The sequence below is a fragment of the Pelophylax lessonae genome, assembly GCF_965119305.1.
Source record: "Pelophylax lessonae genome assembly, chromosome: 2".
Classification (NCBI taxonomy): Eukaryota; Metazoa; Chordata; class Amphibia; order Anura; family Ranidae; genus Pelophylax; species Pelophylax lessonae.
This window is the reverse complement of record NC_138769.1, coordinates 73,438,789-73,452,904: the sequence shown is the minus strand read 5'-3', so window position 1 is coordinate 73,452,904 and position 14,116 is coordinate 73,438,789. Positions and strand designations below refer to the sequence as shown.

The 14,116-nt window shown below is 38.7% G+C and overlaps 1 protein-coding gene across 11 annotated transcripts in view; it reads left to right on the top strand.

Moving 5' to 3' along the window:
- The window catches only part of ROBO2 (roundabout guidance receptor 2), a 1,381,003-nt gene that overhangs the window by 1,248,907 nt on the left and 117,980 nt on the right, over positions 1–14,116 (top strand). For all 11 annotated transcript variants that reach the window (XM_082246200.1, XM_082246196.1, XM_082246202.1 and 8 more), the window contains exons 12-13: positions 790–956; positions 4,200–4,321. In XM_082246200.1, coding sequence (XP_082102326.1) covers positions 790–956; positions 4,200–4,321 — 289 coding nt within the window. The remainder of the gene's footprint in view (positions 1–789; positions 957–4,199; positions 4,322–14,116) is intronic.

Sequence of the window (14,116 nt, the reverse complement as noted above, 5' to 3'; positions counted from 1 at the left end):
AATAAAATATTTATTGCTGCCTATGCCCTCTATAAGATGATTTATGTTCTCTTTTGGTCCTGGTGACCATTTTCCCCAAGACAGAAAATACTGGGAAATCCAAAAATTTAGAGCTGTCATTAAAATATGGAAAACCTTCCCATGGGGAATCTTGTTCCACAAAGGCTGTTCAATCAGGATGGTACTGGCATTGTAGAGATTTCCTATCACGTTTTGTTGCATTCCTGAACAGTAGATGGACAGAAATCTCCTCAAAGACGACACAGACAGCAAAAAGTAAAAATCCTGAAAAGTATGTCTAAACTGTGTCCTACTCAACCTTATAATTTAACAGAAAACTTACTTTTATATATATATCTTAACTATGGCCTTGTGCAAGCAAATAGAGCAAAGTGTTTCACACAAGGACATTGCGGTAGAATTACATTGGCCACGAGTGGAGGTATTACCTATCGTAGTTAATCAGAGGTATGACTGTGCTGCTCAAGAAAAGAAAAGTGTGTTTGTGTGTTTGCCCATAGTAATCCTTCCAATTTTACCGAGAACAGATTACAGTAAGATAGAGATAATAAGAGAAGCCTGCCTGTGCAAGTCTTTATTTTACTTTCTGCCATATGAATAAAGTGAAGTGATCTGTACAGCAGTTGCCTCTTGCTGATTGTATCACCCCCAGAGTTTCCCTGTACCTCTTTATATGTCTTCATATCCACATCTCATGCTTCAGTATTTGTCATGCCCATATATTTTCTAACACTGATTAAAGGTTTCTGATATTTTTATTTTCTGCAGCCAATCTGTCAGCAATAGTTGGCAGACAGTGGCAAATCATGTGAAGACCACGCTGTATACTGTGAAAGGCCTGAGACCCAACACAATATATCTTTTCATGGTGAGAGCAATCAATGCTGAAGGCCTAAGTGATCCCAGCCCGATGTCGGACCCAGTGAGAACACAAGGTAATGTGGCTTAATGTGTTGTCATAGTATATCAGACTGGCAGTTACATTAGGTGATTCTGGAATACATTAGATCTGTTGACTCAGGAACTTCATATGTCAACAGATGACCCATGGCAACCAGCAAGATTTGAAAAATTACGTGGGGACAGGATTACAGCAAACTGGGGAATAGTAAAAAAAATGTACACATAGATATATACAGAATATTCAGAAAATAAAGAACATAAAGCAAATATAATAGGTATGTAGATATCCAGCTCCCTCATTCCTTCTGTGGAAGCAGATCCGTGATCTAGGAAACATGCTGAGGATTTAATACCTCCCTGCCTCAGTGATTTCCAGTATGATCAGGAGAATGTTGCTAAGGGATATATAATTACTTGGTAGTTTTTACACTGTAAAATTACTGTATTATGACATATTAAGCGCTTTTTTTTTTTTTTTTTTTAATGGCATTGTCCTAAGAAATAGCACACTTGTATAATTTCTTCAACATCTGTTTAAAATAAAGTGATGCTTTTTTAAAAGTGTTTTTTACATTAGTGTACCCTTTAAAGTTCTACTTTTTGTGTTAATTTGGTTATGATTTAATATCATGGGGTGTATGTAAGTTTGTATATTTTGTTATCCATACAACCTCATTCCTGAATACAAATATATAATGATATGTGGATAATATTATAAAAGTAGTGCTTCTAAGGAATTCATGGAAGAGCATTAGAAACATGCTTTGAGCAGATCTAGACAAAGGAGTAAAATAAGGACACACATATATATCAGCCTCATATAAAGCTCAGCATGTGCGCAAATCTCCAAGGCAACAGATGCATTGACACTTTTTCCAGGCTAATAATTAAAATTAACTCAATTTGCTTAAATGGCAAATGCAGTGGATTGCTAATGACACTAGAGGGTCGTTCCGGAAAATGAGAGAGCATTGGCTGATGAGTGTACAAAGGATGCACCTGTCAATGAAGCTGACTTGACCATTGATTGAATCTATATCATGCAGTTATGAGGTATAGATTGAATTTTTAATGTATTATTTTCCCCTCCTCTTCCCTTGTCTTAGGTATACTATTTGTAGCCAATCACATTATTGCTGCTTTGGTTATTTCGTGATCACTGATAGGTATTAGCATTATTATTTGTATAGCATATTTTAAAAATGAGTCATGGCATAAAACAGAGTATGGTTAAAGTAAGAGAGAATATTAAAAAAAGAAGTGTGTAAAGCAACTCCCTGTCCCAGGGACACAGCAAGATGTAAAAGGAAATGTCTTCAAAAAGAAGAGAAATGCCCTCCTAGACAGTTGTCTATAGATGTGGTTTCTGGATTTGAAGATACACTTTCAGCTCTGTTTCTGTGACAGCCCAAAAACGTTGTTTCCGATCACGTTCTGTACTGGAGACATCTGTCACCAGGACCAATAGAGAGGGTGAATCTTCCCAGTGAGGGCACAGACAACAGTAAAAGCTTGACAGGGTTACACATTCCATCTAAAACTAAAACTAAATGATTGAGCTTTACATGAACTCCAGGAATTCAGCCAATCTGTAAAATGTGTTGGCATATAATGACTGAAGTCCAACAAGGTGCATGGCACCTCTTGGACTTATCTTTTTACTTACATCCTACATTTTTATGGAGTTTTAGGAGCACGGATATTGCTAGAGGAGCTCCGACAAGGGAGCCACTGTCTTCCGACACACATCTGCCCACCCCTTTGCTTTGCTGTCTATTCACAGAAGCATTTGTACTTTATGACTGGCCTCACATAGCACAAAGTGTATGAGGAGTTAAGGGTCAAAGTAAATTTTAAATAAAGAGGTAAGTCCATGAGGTGTTATTCAACTCATTAGACTAACCACTAGCAATCCCGAACATTTTCTTAAATGGCTGGATCGCAGGAGTCTGGAGAGTCAGACTGCAGCTCTCTCTCACAAAGCGGTGATACAGCTCCTCTGCTAACCAACATGCAGATAGCAAGGGGGGTTTTACATGGAACAATGTCTGAAAAGAGTCAAAGGGGGTAGTAGGGGGCTATGCTGCTACATATGACAGCCATGCTGCTGTTTTGTATACGAGAGACAATGTCTGGCTCTCCCAACTCCTGCAGCATGGGGTATTTTGTTTCAGAGGAAACTAAAATTGAACTTTACATAGCAGAAACCTTATGGTGTTTATCGTCTTATGTCACTCTTTATCTTCAGTAGAGCACCCTGATATCTCTAAAACAAGGGATAAAGTAACAATCTTTATGGTCACTGGATTTGGCCCACCTCCAATGTCTGTCTGTGATTAGAAAGATGACAGAATTCCAGTTGAAGGTGACCATTAATGCAAGAAGCACTAATAAGGAAAAAGGACAAAGCATATTACTGCTGAAATCTATGGATATTTTATGTTGGAAATGTGGAATTACTCTTTAAACAGGTGCATCCTAGGTTTCATTTCTTTGTAAATGCCAAGGAGAGAACCATTCAAGGAAGACTTAAGACTGTGTTATTATTAATCAGAATAGCTCTACACTTTCAGCCAATACACCTGCACTCAGTTTCTCAGGTACTTGTATCGGTGAAGAGTCTCTTATACCGTCAAGTTTCTTAATTATGAAAAATTACTGAATCATGACCTAATTCTTGTCTGTATTAGCAGAGATACCATGGGTTGATTAAAAGTGTTAATCAGTGATGGTGGGGGATTGTTTAAATGAAGAAGTTTAAAGAAGAGACAGAGAGTTGTCTGTCTTAGTTTGGTTAACTTTTGTTATTATATGTCAGTAGATGGAAGGATGCAGATTGGCACCCTTTTATGATGCATGCTGCATTTCTGCAAAACCAATATTATGCTCAACAGACTAAGTGCACGCAGTATTTTTTTTATTTTGGGTTGTAAATGCTAGTCTGAAAAGCATACCACTAAAAGGTGAGTTTTATTAGGCATTATGTAAGCATTTAATAGGTGGCAGCCCAGGCGACTCTCAAAGCTTGCCAAAGCCTCCTAAAGGACAGATGAAGCCTACTAAATGCTTGCTGAAGTTACCACTAGCAAAAGTGCGCTTGTTAAATGTTTTGTAAATAGTTGCTGGCCCTGCTTGATACTCTTCGGACTGGTGTGTACAAACTAAGATCAGAAAATTTCCATGTGTCCTTAGCCCAAAATACACTTTATCCCATGTTTGAATGTGAACATATTATAATGTGTTATAATATTCTGTCGTTACATTTTCTCTATTAGATATAAGCCCAACTGTTCAAGGAGTGGACCATCGGCAGGTTCAAAAGGAGTTGGGAGATGTAATTGTTCGGTTGCATAATCCTGTGGTTCTTTCACCTACCACCATTCAAGTTTCCTGGACGGTAAGACCAATTAACTAGTTGCGTTGAAACCCCATCTGACCCATACTGCCCAGAATGCATCACCATTAGTTGCCAGATGATCTTGACGGATGTTTGGAGCTGCACAATCTCGAAATCCACCTTATACTTGTCTTCATATCAATACAATGTTAAAACTAACCTGGTTGTGGGAAGTGGCTTGAAATACTGTGTGTCACGATTTTCAGTTTTGCAATGTTGGGAAATACAACCTGTATTTCCAGCTGACAATATTTTGTCTATATTGAAAATTGCATTCCACCTCAGATAAAGGGATAGTCATGTAGGGTGGACTTTAAAAGAGCCAGGTTTACCGAAATTAGGTAGTCAATAAAAATAAACCAACACTTTTTAAAATTATGGACAGTGTCTAAAGTAACCAGCTGAAAAACAGTTTGTGGATTAGCTAATGGGGTTGATTTACTAAAACTGGAGAGTGCAAAATCTGGTTCAGCTTTGCACTGAAACAAATCAGCACTGTCCTGTTTTAGTATATCAACCCCAATGTGTGGTTAACTTTTGCTAATAAACTGCTGGACAGCATACATAACATTAAAACTATAAATATATTGTGGAAAAACTGCATAGGCTGTCAAAGAGTTAAAGCAAACACAGTTTGTTAATACACTGCAAAGAAAATGTGTTAGCAATTTGATTTTGACACATTCAGTACAAGTTGTATAACAGGGTTGAAAACTTAGCACATTGAATATCTAAAAAACTAAAAATAACATAAGCTATGCACACTTCTGGCATACTGCTTAGAATCTATAGTATATATATGCATGCAGACTAAAAGCTATATGTAAGGACTAGAAGAACAATAAAGTCTTTGGGAAAGCAGTGGTCAGAGCTAAAAAGTTAAGTGGCTAGGACTGTGGCCTTGCATTGTTAGCTTTATAAATCCAGTTCCCGTTTTTCTGCTTGAGTTTTTGGGGAATTGTGCTCTCCCCAAGTTTGTGTGGGTTTTTCTCTAGGTACTATAGTTTATTTTTACACTACAATGTGAGGTTGACGACTTACAGTTGCCCTGTATTTTCAGACCTTTCCTTCTTATAAAGCTGGTTTCCTGGTTGACCTTTCTACTTCAGCAATTTGCAACACTGACAGAAGGCAAGTATGCAGATGAGGATACCTAACTTGGTCTGCATACTAGTCCTCGGCCAGTAACTGAGAAAGCATTAAAGTCGGAGGGTCTGCTTAATGGAAAAGCAACTAATATTTTCAGAAGTGGTCTTCAATATGGCAGGTCCCATATATTTGTCATGATGAATTTACACTAATTGACCTCTAACCTCGGTAACCATAGTATGTAATAGGTTTGCCTATGTTAAAAAAAAAAAATTATATTGTATGCTGATTGAGGGCCAGCATTGAATTGAATACCCCCTACTGCAGATATACTACGTATATGATATTATAGAGCTATATAAATTCATGAAGTTGTAAGAAAAACGTTCAGATCGAGCGAAACAACCAAAGTAGTCCAACATCTTATATGGATGTTATCAAGCAGGCATACTGTAAGTTGGAGCCGCAGCAACAATGTCCAACATTGTGGAAGGCAAAGAACATGCTAGAAAAATTATATCTGGTTTGGGAAATGCCAAGAATAATATAAACCTGGTCTGGCAAGGACATGGTTGGGATGACATCCTTAGCCAGTGCCTACAACCAAGACCATGAAATGAAGCTAAGCCAAAATAATCAACCTTGCAGTCTTTCCAGAACTGGTCAATGTGGCCCATTTATTTATTTGGGATATTCAATATAGAAGCATTGCTGTATAATGTTCAAATTCTAACAGTAAATCTTGTGTGGTTGTTTAGTGAGCACAGTTTCATTTGTAATGTCATGTTTCTGAAAATCTTTTATGTATGTGCATAAAACAATTAATTGATGGGAGGCAAAGATTGATGTAAACAGTTTTGTCTGATTTACAGCCTTCCTTTATCTAAAAACCAGCTGTTTAATGTCCCTCTTAAAACACAGCTTGTTTTTCTCAGTATTAACAGGCCATTATTGTGAGTTACATCCATATTCACACGTACATTCACTTAACATAAAGACAGCAAAGTTTATTAAATGGTCTGCTAATGTCACACTGACATATGTTTCACAAAGCTTAACAGTGACACATTTCTCCGAAGAATGTTTGCGCAGCTTGCAGACATTCTCATGTGTGTCTAAAACAAATGTTGATGTTTTTTTGCTCCAAAAATGTACAGTATCTAAATGCAGTTATAAGCCATCAATCAGATAAAAAGTTCTAAAGTCAGAAGGTTCTATTAAGATAAAAAACCTTCGATGTTTAGCGGCCTCCCTCAGCCCCCCTAATATTTACTTGAGCTCCATCTCGATCCAGCTACGTTGCACAAGAGCCTCTGTTGTCCGGGACTCTCCCTCCTCATTAACTGAGACAGCAGTGGGGTTCCATTGGCTCCCGTTGCAGGTCAACCAAAGTCAGTGAGCCAATGAGGAGAGAGAGGGGGTGGGGCCAAACTATGGCTCCGTGTCTGAATGGACACACAGAACAGCGACTCGGCTCGGGTGCCCTCATAGCAAACTGCTTGCTCTGGGGGCACTCGGCAGGAGGGAGGAGCCAGGAGCTCAGGCAAGGGACCCGAGAAGAGGAGGATCGAAGCTGCACTGTGCAAAACCACTGCACAAAGCAGGTAAGTACAACATGTTTTTTATTTTTAAATTAAAAAGAAAAACGAACCTTAGTTTTACTATGAACTAAGAGAAATAAAATGATCTGAGTGTTGTTTTCTCATACAGTTTATTATCTTTTTATATTTGCTTCCATATTCCTGCAATAGCTTGTTCCTTCAGACCTTTAACTCTTTCTGTACCCTCATTATATGTGCATATTATTGGCTTTAAGGGAAGTTCATAGAGCAGTACGGAGGAAGTAAGATGGGTTAGTTTCAATTCAGATTATTATTCAATACCATTTTGTTTTTCTTTATTATCCCTGAGCACATTTTAAGTGTTTCTTTCCTTTTCTTGCCCCCCCCCTTCCCAGTGGAGGCACATTTAGAACTTGTACCCTGTGTGCGAATACCAACATGGTTGTTAACCTGTCCAACATCATGCCAGCCTGATGTTAAGCAACCCTCATTCCAATCTCCCTCCATAAGGATTAAAGGCCAATGTCTTGGGTCTTGGTAGTAGGTGCCACTGATACAGAAAGTAAAGGAAAATCACTTCAAAACAGCACTTAAAAAATAGACACCTGCTTTTCTGATCCTAAAGTGGTTGTAAACCCTTACATATAACCAGTGAAGTGACTGGCCTAAGGTGATGCTCAGAGATGAAACAAATCCTCCTACATAAGTTGTACCTGTTCATATGCAGTCTTCTCGTCTCTATATCTGTTCAAAGTGCAGAATTTCTAAAACTTGTCTGAGCTTTCAGAAAAAAAGTGGTCAGAGAGCTTAAAGTACACACTGCAGAACTCAGTGAGGAGAGCTCTGAGAACTGTTTGGAGGAAAGAGACAAAGCTCTTCACACAACACACAGGAACAGAGCTGCAGCTGCCAATTACCTTACTCTTCCCTCCTCTGTTACCTTTTCTTGGTGGCAGGAAAAATTGTCAGAAGTGACTCATGCTGTTGGCCGAGGAGCAAGGCAGCAGACAGAAATTACATTTAGTGCTCTTAATTGAGACAAGTACACACATTAAAGGGATATGCTTTTTCTTTTTTATGTCTGAGGGTTACAACCACTTTAGCCTACCATTGAAAAACTAAAGAAAAATATGTTGGGCTAGAATTTAACACGGCACAGTTACATAGTGATATGATGTACTAAAGGCAAATAGGTTGTTCTCTTATCAAGTTCTGCTGACTTCCATCATTAAATCATGTTTAAACAAAATACTATTTTCCTACCACAGGATGTTCTTTTCAAAGTACATTTTTACCACAGTTACTAAGCTAAGGAAAAATTCCCTTGCAAAGTTAGATTTCCTTTGCAAAGTGAACAGCCTATTTGCCTTTAATAATTAAACCCCTTTGTTAAACCCTTCCCGCCCCATCATACCTTTAACTGGGTCTTTATGCCCAGGGGGTGGGAAGGACTGCCCAGTCATGTGACCACTATGGTTAGCTGTCACAGTAGTCACATGGTTGGGAGCTGGTCCTGCCAGTTCATTGTAGGTACTGGAGAACAGCAGATATCTATGACAGCTCAGTCACAGTGCTGGCAGTACGCAGTGAGCACGCTGTCAGCACAGAGACCTCAGCCGTCCATGGATGCAAATGTGTGGCATGTGAGCATTAAAGCCTACCCTATTTGCCACCACACATATGTAATAGAGGAGTGGCAAGAGGTTAAGTATTTATGTGCAGAGTATGCAGAGAGCAGTTTGTATTTTAAAGGGATTAAAACTAAACACAATATATCTACCAATATTTTATAACACTTGTGCCTTAAAGGAGATATAGGATGTATTACACACCAGGGATCCATTTATTTTTACTATCTGCAGCCTCTGAAGACATGTACCTTGGTCCCTCAAAATAAGATTTCCTAAAGCTGAAAAATCACTCATGATTCAGCAATCTGATTTATTGCTGGTGTGTGAGAGATAACAGTGAAGCATTACTGCTGCTTAACTCAAGGAAATGACAAAGAAGCCAGGAGCCATTAATATTCTGTGCCTAGAATTCCAGTGTACTGTATCAGTAAAGGTAATCAACTTTCACCAGGTTATATAGAGGGTTAGATAAAGCGATACATGCATTATTTACTACAGGAAGACATAAAGCATGCAGTAAAAGCACTCCAAAGACAGAAACTGTAATAAATTAAAAGAAATGTATGTAGAATGGCCTTCACAGGTATATGAAACATTAACATTGTATAATTATTCAGGAATATTTTTCTTTTTCCAAATGGCATGACTTGTTCAGACAATTACATACAAGCAGAGCAATGTAACTTTCTGAACATTCAGACTCTTATCAAGTCCCATATCTTGTTAATATAATCCATGTTAACCAGGTGAGTGCCATTGGCAGGTCTCAAGTAGGCTTGTGTTTGATACCTTCCAAGCACAGTATACATTGTCCCTCAAGCTACCACTGTGTTGCTTTCCTTTGCAATGAACAGAAAGCGCTAATGAGTCCCTGGTGGCTTGTTATTTCCCAGTCTAAATCCCAGGCTATGCTTATGACTTCATTATCCATGTGTAGGGGTATTATACATATAAAGAATGGGCTACACGTTTTATCCTGAGATCAGAAATCCGGGGAGATAGAGGCTGTGTCCTTTCTGTTCTTGATTCTCCGGAGTTTGATCATCGCAGATGTTTCTGCTAGAGTGGCGATCTGTATGGACTCATACATCGTATTCATGGGTTTTTTGAGAGGCATGGGAAGCATTTAATGTAATGTTTCTTGAAGATACTACAGAAAAATGGAATGATATATTATGACACACTATCATCATATGGGAAGAGGACTGAGAACAGAGTGATTTCAAAATAATATACAGGGACAATAATGAACTGGTTAGATGTGTGCAAGTCATGGAATTGAATGCTAACTGCTTTAGTCCCCCCATTTTATTTTGGCAATGTGCAATCATTTATATCCAGTATACAAAACAGTTGTTATACAACTGGGAATATAGCACAGTCACCAGTTTAGAATTCATATGAAAAGGATAAGTATAACTTCCATATTTTTGTGATTGAGGTAAATGTAGAGTTTTGTAGATTAACAAATAATCTTACTCTGCCTACCTACCTAGCAACTGAAACAGACATACAGAGAGTACATGCTTTACAATGGGGTTCATCTACAAAACGCAAATAGGATGTTTACTTTGCAAGGGGAGTTGCAATTTGCAAGAAACTTTTCCCCAGAGCTTAGCAAATGAGATGACTTCCAGAATTCAATCATGTGCAAGCAAAAATTCATTTTTTTTTTTTATATGCTTGATCGTGATTGGGTATTCTTTTCAATGTGAAACTTTGCCTTATTCACTAAGCTCTGGGGCAAAAAAAAATCGACACACAAAGTTGACAATGGAGATTCAGGGCCATAGAGATTACTTTTAAGGATACACATACTGTATGTCAACAGATAAAAAAAATAAATAAATAAAATTAGAGTGTCTCAGTAATAAAAAAAAAAAAAAAACATTCCAAATTAGAATTTGTTAGCATTATTGGTAACAAAATGGTAATTAAATGAAGTAAAAAAAAAGGTTGGAATTCACAAGCTGTCATGGACAATACTCTTTTCTTCGATTTAAAACAGCATTAGTGAAGCATTGGGAATTCAATTGCAGACATGTACTCATTAAAGTATCTGTTAACTCTCACCTTGTAAAACACATTCAGTTTAAAATAGAAATGAAAGGCAAAACATTTGTGTATATATAAATATATACATATATATGTATATGTATATAAACACCTTATTTCCCCCTTTTTGTAAGTGAGTACATGCCCTCTGTTCTCAGCTGCATAAGGAACTCACAAAGCTAGTCCGGGGGGTGGGCGTATCAGCACCAGTCTGATCATTGCAGGAGAGCAGGCTGAGTTCCCAGCACAGCCAGGACATTGACCATGCTAAGCTATTGTAGCAAGGTTTCCAGGCCTGTGGCCTGATGTGGGTCTGCCATTGTTACCGGTTACCTCTCCAGCCCATGTGAGCTGCGACCCTGGGTGTGAGAACTGAGACATTGACAACTGCGGCATCTTTCAGGGAGATGGGGAGAAGGGATGAGAGAAGAGAATGAGTGGAATACTCCTTAGGCTCAACTAAATACACTTGGGACTTTATCCAGGAAAAATGTCCGTTAACGCTGCCTTGACGCCAGCCAACGCTAGCCAGCGCTCACTGACTCTCAGAGCACACTGTAACTTGATAGAAGTGCTGAATCATCAATTTTAAGTCCAGAAGATCCAGGACTGTGGATTATAGAACTACTGACACTGCGGTACTGCAAAGTCACTGGCTACTTCCCTCCCCAGCCTTGTACTGGCTTGCGGTAGTTTGTTGTAGGTTCCTGTATGGCTGCAACTCTCAACTGACACTCTGTACAATCCAGGGCCCAAACTGCAGAAGCCCCATTTAACCTTGAACTCTTTGGGGTTCACTGACTCTGTACCCCCTCAGTAACTTCAGGGTCCTCAACCTAGGTACCCCCTTTCCTCAGCTAGCTGACACTGGATCCTAGAACCTCTTCCGGAGTGATCCCCTCTGACTCTAGGCAGACCCCCAGGGTCAAACCTCAGTACTCACGACCTGTGTAGGCTTTCCTGGGACTTGACCCCTCTCTCGCTCTCCGCAAGTTCTCGGCACACCGGATCCCCTCAGCTCAACTCAGCACTCTCTGGATTCCCAGGCGACACCCCGAGACATCCGCTTCCTCAGACAGGAGGAGAGACAGCTGTTCTTTCCCTCCTGGGACTCTGCTCCCGCCAAAGACACTGTGTCACGCACTTCCCCCAAACTTATATCCACTCCCAGAATCCTTTGCGGCATATTCTGTCTCCTGGGTTTAGTTACAAGCTTGAATGTGTCCCCTGATTGGGCTTCCTCCACTCCCATATGAGAAACCTCTCACAGGAGCCAGTGGGGAGACTTCCCCTTCAGCAAACACATCTGAAACCCATTACACCCTAACTAACAGAAATCATGGCCCTGCTGTTAGGCAGACAAGGTCCACTATACATTTACCTAGCACCTACCTGCAGGGTGCTAGACCATCAGGCCTAGTGTGGTCAATTTTTAATAGGAAGCACAAAGGAGGCAATACAAAGAGATTAGAATACTTTTTGATTCAAGTACATGGTACAACAGGCACATATTAGGAATATCAGTTCTTAATATGTATACATTTCAATTGTATCCTTAACTACTTCCCTGGAGTTCAGCTTTAATGCATGGCCTGTTCTCCACAAATTAATATATGATTGTGAGCTCTTATGAGCAGAGCCCTCTAAGCCCTCTTGTACTTTATTGTATTGTAACTGTACTGTCTCCTTTTAGATTGCAAAGAGATGTGCAAATTGTTGGCGATATATAAATCCTGTATAATAATAATACTCAGATCATCTCAAAATAGTAAAGCTTCCTGTGTATGTCTAACCCATATAGCATAATAGCTTTAAACAATGTTATTTTTTCTAAGATACAAGCGGAATGTTAGTATCTTAGTTTTGAACTGCTTTTCTCTTGGTTCATTGCTTAATTGTAGAATAAAATTATGTTTTGGTGGAATCTTAACACACCATTCATCCTGCCTCTTACTTAAACAATTTCATGTTCGCTGTCAACGGAGTCAACACTCTGTATTAATTGTATTGACAGAAGCTGACAGGTTAAACACCGTACAGACATTCAGCAGAAAACTAGATGTTTATAGACCACTGGAAAGTTAGGAAAAAAACTTTGTTACTGTGAAGTCAGATTACTAATTAAGGCAATTTGCATTACTTTAGTTGTCATTCAGTTTTTAAAAGGGCTTAGAAAAAAAGCCTCACCTAATACATGCAGGCTTATAGAAAAGACAGAGTGGACATGTTCAAAATTTTAAACATATGGTTGTATAAAATTACGTTTTTTTTTAAGTTTTAAATGCTCTACAAAATGCCATTTGGTTTCAATCTCTTGAAGTAGTTGCTATTCTTAAAAGTGAAAACATAAGTGCCGTATATTATAATAAACTGCTAAATATGAGATTTTAGATGAAATTGCCTAAATGTGTTTCCAGTTTGCACTTTATTGCCCCTAGTCATGAAAGTGTTTTCTATATTTTTTTCCAGAGTAATATATTCTGTAATGTTAGCGTTAGGAATAAATGATGAGCACAATGTGTAGATCATTTTATGGAGTACTTACTATTTTTGTGGACAAAAAAATGGAGAAAACGATTATAGAGACTTTCAGTATGTTACAATAGATCACAGGCTATTAAAGTGAAACTGTCACTTTGCATATCATAATAACTTAAGACTGGTCCTAACAAGGAGACAACACAAGGTGCTTGGTTCAACACAGCCTGCTCCATACACACTAAGCATCCTGCAGTTCTGCCACACACCCTGCGATACATCAACCCAGTACTAGGGCCTTAGTAACTAATAGAAATGTTAGGGGCCAGCCTTTAAGGGGATGACAATCTCCAATGGAGTACTCTCTGTTGCCTGCTCTTGCTTTGATTGGTGGATCTCCCTGTTTATAAGATAGTATGGCAGTGTATGTGAGTTAAATTTGCAACAATTAAGTGAAGGTCTGATTAGTGAGTGGTTGTTCTTTTGATCTCTGAACAGAACCTGCAGTTAAGAAGTTGCAATGTAGTCTGTGTTTGAGTTCCAGTCTTTCCCTGCTCCTCTGTGTAGATTAAGTGAAATAGTAGAGTTGTTGGGCTGTTGCAATTGCCACTTTACTTTACTGTAAAGTAGCAAGTTTCAAAAATATGTACAACTCTTAAAAAAGTGTACTTTTTATGCATACTATTAATATTTATTGATCTTTCACACAAATTCCCTTCTAGTTTATGGTACATAGGCCATTTAAAGTAGACTTGTTTTTGTCCAAAAACCCTGGATAGAAAATGTATTTCTAAGTATCCAGTAGCCCCAAAGAGCCCATGCAAATACTCACTTTCTGAAAATTGGTACTTGCATGTGCTCAGACACATCACCCTGTTGTCATTTAATAGGTTGCTACAACACAGAGTGCTACATTGTTGGATATACCCACACCTTGAAAGATGAGCTTCCAATGGTTATTTAAAGTGGCTTGCTGTAAT